Source organism: Bombina bombina, chromosome 2 (genome assembly GCF_027579735.1).
Source record: "Bombina bombina isolate aBomBom1 chromosome 2, aBomBom1.pri, whole genome shotgun sequence".
Taxonomy (NCBI): domain Eukaryota; kingdom Metazoa; phylum Chordata; class Amphibia; order Anura; family Bombinatoridae; genus Bombina; species Bombina bombina.
In genome coordinates, this window is record NC_069500.1 from 911,059,321 (window position 1) to 911,066,964 (window position 7,644).

At 32.2% G+C, this 7,644-nt stretch overlaps 1 protein-coding gene across 1 annotated transcript; it reads left to right on the forward strand.

Moving 5' to 3' along the window:
- Positions 1-221: 221 nt before the first annotated feature.
- On the forward strand, positions 222-7,001 carry ODAM (odontogenic, ameloblast associated). Its single transcript, XM_053700158.1, has 7 exons — positions 222-275; positions 357-398; positions 1,482-1,517; positions 3,127-3,312; positions 5,673-5,759; positions 6,311-6,460; positions 6,954-7,001. The coding sequence occupies exons 1-7, from the start codon at positions 222-224 to the stop codon at positions 6,999-7,001; spliced, it is 603 nt and encodes a 200-aa protein (XP_053556133.1).
- The last annotated feature ends 643 nt before the right edge of the window (positions 7,002-7,644 follow it).

Genomic DNA, 7,644 nt, shown 5'->3' on the forward strand with positions numbered 1-7,644 from the left:
CACATTGGTTTTACAATGTTCACAGTAAACATATTATAGTGATGGCCTCTGCAATAAGACTCTTTGTTCATATATAAACACACACACACATATATATATATATATACACACACACACACATTATTTCCCAATTGTAGCAATAATATATTTAGACAGAACATTTCAGGATTTGTTAACATTCTCTCTGTACCTTTGTTTGCCCATATTAGGGTTCTCTGGAAATGATATCCATTGTCATCCTCTTTCACCTCTTGGGTGTCTCATTTGCCATCCCAGTAAGTGCAAAAGTACATAAATCACTATTCACATAAGAAACAGTTCTACAATTCCTTATACTGAGGTTCTTTTCTTTACAGCTGGTCGCTCAGCGCCTGCTTTCTGCAAGCAACAGCAATGAGGTTTGTCTAATATGTGTTTCTAAAAACATTGCAATGTGAAATTGTGTAATTATCATAACCTTTATCATACTTATATATATATATATATATATATATATATATATATATATATTTATTCTAAATGATATTTTATTATTATAGTGAGCTCTTTTGCCCCTGCTATAGTATTTACTGTATAATTATTAATATATGATTGTTAACATAGGATTTGTTGCCTAAATCACATACTGTATATGTAATAATAACAATAATAATGTAAAAAAATATTAAAGGGACAGTGTAGTCAAAATTAAACTTTCACGGTTCAGATAGGGCATGCAATTTTAAACAACTTTTCAATTTACTTTCATCATCAAATTTACTTTGTTCCCTTGGTATTCTTTGTTGAACGCTAAATCTAGGTAGGCTCATATTCTAATTTCTAAGCCATTGAAGTCAGCCTCTTATCTCAGTGCATTTTAACTTTTTTTTATAGCTAGAAAACACTAGTCCCATACCATGTACCATATAGATAACATTGTGCTTACTCCCATGCACTTATTTATAAGTCAGTACTGATTGGCTAAAATGCAAGTGTGTCAAAAGAACTGAAATAAAGGTCAGTCTGCAGAGGTTTAGATACAAAGTAATGTCAGAGGTAAAAAGTGTATTAATATAACGCGATATGCAAAACTGGGGAATGGGTAATACATAGATTATCTATCTTTTTAAACAATAAACATTCTGGAGTAGACTGTCCCTTGGTTCTTCTGATATAGAGCAATTACATTCAAAATGTGTTATAGTACAATAAAATTATAGGCTGTAACTGAAGATATTATCTATATGTTTTTTTATGAAATGGTGCATCATTACAATATATTTGAAAAGTCACTCACAACATGCCAGTGACACTGTTGTATGTTTCAGCAGCTAGACTGTATTATTTCTAGTGTTAGATGATTTGGGAGGATTTGATAAAACAAGGAGTTTCAAAGCATTGCTTTCTTTGATTGCATATACAGCATTGATTCAATTTGTTCTTAGCTTTTGTTTTTTAACTACAACTTAAAAACTACGTTCTTATTTTTTTTTTATTACTAGGTGCTTGTGGGATTGGTTAATCCAAATGTAGCTCAGGTAATATTGTAGTAAATGAAAATCAATTGTATCACTATTATTACTGTAAGGCACAAATGTTTTTCAAATTACTATACAAGGAGTAAAGTTAATACGTGAAGCTTATATGAAACAAGATATTTTTATAAAAAAAATGTGCCAATTAACCCTAAATACAACTGTTATTTTGCATGGTTTAAACATTAATCAGATTGTGAGACACATTGCGACCTCTGTAGAAATATCTTATGGTATTGTTCTATTCTTTAGGATGGAACATAAGAGTATTCAACATATTTTATTGATCTTGTACAATAAACATAAATTATATATACTGGTTATTTTTCTGGTGTTGCACTGGTAACTTTAAGAGAATAGAACATTTATAGTACTATATTGAGTATTAAAGGGCATAGTAAGTAATCTGCCCAAGAAGACAAATAATAACTTTAATATATATGCCAAAATATCTTAAAGGGACATGAAAGTCAAAATTAAACTTTCATGATTCAGATTAAAGGGACACTGAACCCAAATTTTTTCTTTCGTGATTCAGATAGAGCATGATATTTTAAGCAACTTTCTAATTTACTCCTAATATCAAATGTTCTTCATTCTCTTGGTATCTTTATTTGAAATGCAAAAATGTAAGTTTAGATGCCGGCCCATTTTTGGTGAACAACCTGGGTTATTCTTGTTGATTGGTGGATAAACTCATCCACCAATAGAAAAAGTGCTGTCCAGAGTTCTGAACAAAAAAACTTAGATGCCTTCTTTTTCAAATAAAGAAAGCAAGAGAACAAAGAAAAATTGATAATAGGAGTACATTTAAAAGTTGCTTAAAATTGCATGCTCTATCTGAATCACTAAATAAAAAATTTGGGTCCACTGTCCCTTTAAGGGGCCGATTTATTATGATGCGGGAAGACATGATCCGCTGTAGCGGAAAATGTCTGTCCGACATCGCTAATTGCCGACAGCATACGCTGTCGGCATTTAACATTGCACAAGCATTTCTAGTGAAATGCTTGTGCAATGCCGCCCCCTGCAGATTCGTGGCCAATTGGCCGATATCAGGGGGTGTCAATCATGATGATTGCTGTCGTCTGCCTCAGAGGTGGCGGATAGGTTAAGGACCAGCGGTCTTAAGACCGCTGCTTTTAACTTATGTTACCGGCGATCATAACAGCTTGCGTGGAAACTGCTGCATTTGCAGCATGTTAAATCGGCCCCTAAGCATGCAATTTTTATATACTTTTTAATTTTCTTTTTGTATCAAGTTTACTTTGTTCTTTTTTGTTTATAAAGCATACCTAGGTAGGCTTAAGAGCAACAATGCACTACTTCTAATGACTAGTGGCTATGCATATATGCCTCTTGCCAGTGGCTCACCAGATGTGTTAATCTAGCTCTCAGTAGTGCATTGCTGCTCTGGAGCTGACTTTAACTATGTTTCTTTTTTCCATTAACAATAAATATACAACCATACTACCTTTAAAGAGTACTTTTCCTAGGTAGTATTACACAATAAGTATTTCATTATTCTTTTCTCTTATTCTTTTCTGTTATTGTGTAATATGGGACAAGTTAACTTATTTATAAACATTGCTATTGTCATAAAATTGTTTAGGGCACTGCAATGAACTATTTGGTTCCTGGAGTCTTTCAGCAACAGATGCAGCCGAAAATACCAGGACTGTCTCAGGTTCCATTTGGGGCACGTATAGGTTTACCTGCACAAGTTCCAAATCAAATGACTTTTAATGGGCAAATTCAGCCATTAATTCCTTTTCAAAATGAACAACAACCAAACAAAGTAAGTAAATTAAACTAGATTTTCTATGCTGAATAATTCTGTAATATTAACACAAAATATAAACACATCTACATGTTTGATAAACTAACTTAACTTTTTTAAATATCTGTTCCTTTTTATATATCTAAATTTAAAACTGCCCTATAATTAGGCTGTTCATATTGCCGCTTTAAGACGGGACACATATGAAAAATACATATGTCAGGGTTCTTATACAAAACATTTCATTAAACAGCCCTGAAAACAGCCCTGACATATGTATTTGTCATATGTGTCCCTTTTTAAAGCGGCAATATGGTCACCCTACCTATAATGTGGTAGATTATGTAACCTGGAAAAAAGGAAAGGAAATTTTATTTTATTCAAATCCTTATTAAATTAAAGACGTAATTATAGTTTTATATAATACAAGCCATTTCTAGATAACAATATAATGCCAAGATGTGGTAAGATAAAAAAGAATAACTGTGTTTAAGGGACAGTAAAGTCAAAATTAAATTTTCATGATACAGATATAGCACTGCATTTTTGTTTTCCTGGTATTAAAGCATACCTAGGTAGGTTTAGGAGCAGAAATGCACTACTGGGGGCTACCCATGTCTCTTGACATTGGCTCATCTGATGTGTTCAGCTAGATCCCATTAATGCATTGTTACTCCTTTAACAAAGGATACCAAGATAATGAAACACATTTAATAACAGTAGTTAATTTAAAAGTTGTTTAAATTGTATGCTCTTTCTGAATTATGAGGGTTTCATGTCCCTTTAATGTCGGCAAATGAGAAGTGAAGGAACAATTAAGATAACAAATAAAGGCACTGGTTTTTGAGAGTATATTGACATATGGTTTGAAGGAGAACAGTTTTGGAGATGCTGAGTTTTATTAAAAGGCAGAACCTACAGAGAGAGATGTCTGATATAAAATAAAAGTAATAGTGCAACTCTTGATACTACCCTGTACCCCCCATTTGTCTCCTATCAATGCTACCTTGCATATTATTTCTATGGTTATCGCGCTGCAGAATCTGTTGTCACTTTACAAATAACTAATAATAATAATACAAATAAATGTAGTCCACTGTATTAAAATCAGTAGATCATAAGGGAAGATGAGAGCTGTCAATAAGTAGTTTCTAGAGTTGATTTTGAGCTTTGATACCCAATAACCCAATAGTTACAACTTTATATTTACATAAATTGTGAATGTTAAATACTGTTCAACATTTAATTTAAATATAATAATAAAAAGTATCGAAACTATTGAATGTTTTATACGTTATTGATCAATCCTGCTACATATAAAGGATATGTACAAATATGAGAGCATTCAGTGACTATCACTGGTATTTTTATTTGTATTTGATTATTTTTGACCAAAACAACTGAACAAAACTATACATTCAAAAATGTTCAGAAATATAAAGGATAACACGGATAAATCAGTATACTGTGGGGTTACTTTAAGAACTGTGAAATATATCATTAATCTTAAAGGGACAGTCTACTCCAGGATTTTTATTGTTTAAAAGGATAGATAATCCCTCTATTAACCATTCCTCAGTTTTGCATAACCAACACGGTTATATTAATATATGTTTTACCTCTGTGATTACCTTGTATCTAAGCATCTTCTGACAGCCCCCTTATTTCAGTTCATGATGATAAAAGTAAATTGAAAATATTTTTAAAATCCCATGCCCTATCTGAATCACAAAAGTTTAATTTTGACTAGACTGTTCCTTTAATTACACTGTGGTAAATGGGAGACTGGAGGTAGCTCTGGCTGATATAAAGAAATTAGCTTGTTTTTTATGAAGGCAAATGTGAGCTCACACACACATTACCTCTAATCAGTCTAACTTCTATGCTTTGCCTGCTTACATAGGTACTAGAGCAATTTTCAATTGCAAAAAAATCCCATTCATATATATCCCATGTTCCATCTAAAATAGAATGTTTCAGTGCTTTGTTTTTTTTTTTTTTTTTTTAAACAAGCTTTATTTTGTGAACATTTGCAAATTCAGTGCTTTGGTTTTTTTAACGTCTTTTTTTCTGAATAAAACCAGCTTCTTCTGTTTGACTTGTACCTGTCAGCCAATGAGCATTAGAGTCCCTACAAAGTGTTGTACATAATAATTTGCTTCCAGTTCGTTTCACATTAAGTTTAAACAACTTTTAGTTAAGGTTTTCATGCAAACATGATGTAATCATGAGCACCGTGTCTCAAATCAAATTAAAATTAAGTAATGATGCATTGTTTTATTAGCACACAATTATAATATAGACACCTTTATATCACTTCTGCTATATGTATTGTAAGTAACATTTAATTGGCTTTTCTGTCTATTATTTACATATAGATTCAGTTCTACTCACTGTACCCACAGAAGCCTCAGCTTCCACCAACATCACCAAAACAAGTTGGAAATCAACCACCAATGGAACAGGTACAAGAACTTTCAACCCTTGAACTTTAACATATCATATTTAATACAAAAATAATTGTACTATTAATACTAACCTTTATTCCCCCAGGATCTCAAAGCACTAAGATCACAGGTTAAACAATGTTATAACTATGAACTGCCATAATTATAGATGATTAGATCAGGGGTTTTCAAACCTGTCCCCATGCCTCCCTAACAGGCCAGATTTTGAGGATATCTAAACTGTAGCACAGGTGAAATAATTAGCGGATTATTAAAAATGGCAATAAACCTGCTCTCACCCAATGTAATTCTGCAAATCTGACCTGATAGGGAGGACTCAAGACAGGTTTAAAAACTCCTGCCTTAGATGAATGCAAAGTTGAATTGCCCACCATGGAGTCTGATCTGCAAGCCTGATGTTTAACCAGGCACTGCAGATTGCCTATTAACCAACTGGACCCTCCCTAAAGTTTAATGATGCTTGCCGATTACATAAACAATATATACAATATTTTTTTGGATTTTTTTTTTTTTAACTTTCTAAATAAGGTCATTTTATATCACTGCAGACTTTTGGCTGTCTAGTACCACAAATTGATGGAGAAGCAATGCATTTTGGAAGGATTCCATCTAGTGGCCTTCAACTTCCAACTAAATCTCCTGATGCCTTGGTTCTTGATGGTTTCCCTACTTCAGAACCACGTAACCTAGAAGATAAGGTATTACTTGATGTAGAAGAGGCCAACATTTTTATACCACTATCTACTGTTTAAACAGAGGCTTATGTTTCCTCAAAAGTTCCCTAGAAACAGGTTCTGAACTATATTTGAGGTCTAAGTATTCCTCTAAATCATTTGTGTATATTTGATTGATACAAAAGATGCTCCCAGCCATCCCACATCTTGAGGGATTGTCACAGTTTGGGAGCTGTGGCCTGCTGTCCCTCCAACAACTTGATCTCACTTGTAAGTGAAACCAGAGACTACCTTGAACCCTTCCCTGAGGCATCCTACACTACCTGTAGAATATATTGGCTCCTTCTCATCTGCAGTTCCACACACAACTCCCTCTAACACAATCTATAAGCCTCTCAATAATACTGTAAAAGATATGGAAAAATGTATGTCAATTTATAATTGATCACTTAAATTAATAAACTTTTGAGATTTCATTTCTGTACAGTAAAACAATTGTGTTTAATATTTCTAACAGTTAAATCAGCCATACCCAGATATGGCTAAGGAGCAACAAGTACCATAAGATTAATGAGTGTTTATTTGGTAAGTAGCAATTACTAATGTTTTTTTTTTTTTTAAATAATATAACTAATATTATATTGATTAAACAAACTAATAGTGCCCCCATTCCAATCCATCAGTATCATAAGCAAAATTCCATCCATGGCTTTTCTAAAAAATGCCATTTTAAAATATTTTAAAACTAAGTGATAACCCACTAATTACTGTTTTTTCAAATATATTCATGGCTAGATAAAAAACATATATCTTTAATGGTGACACTTCAACAGGATTATTCCAATACATTACAAAACACTTTTCTAGCAGCTTTTTATAGGCTATTTACACTTTTCAATTTAACAACTTTGACCTCTTTAAAAAAAAAAAAAAAAAAAAACTTTAGCCTTGGCTTTTCAAATTGCTTGTTTTCAATGTTAAATCTTTTGCACATGCTCAGTTCACATGATAACAAACTCTTTTTTTGGCATAATAAAAATGTATAAAATAAGCACAAGTAAAACTTGTAAAATATAAAATGTGAATTTAAAAAGAAAATTATAAATAACTCAAATTATATTAAATGTCTAAATCAACAGTAAAGTCAAAATTAAGCTTTTTAAACAGCTTTTCAATTTACTTTCAGAATCTAATGCTCTTGGTATCCT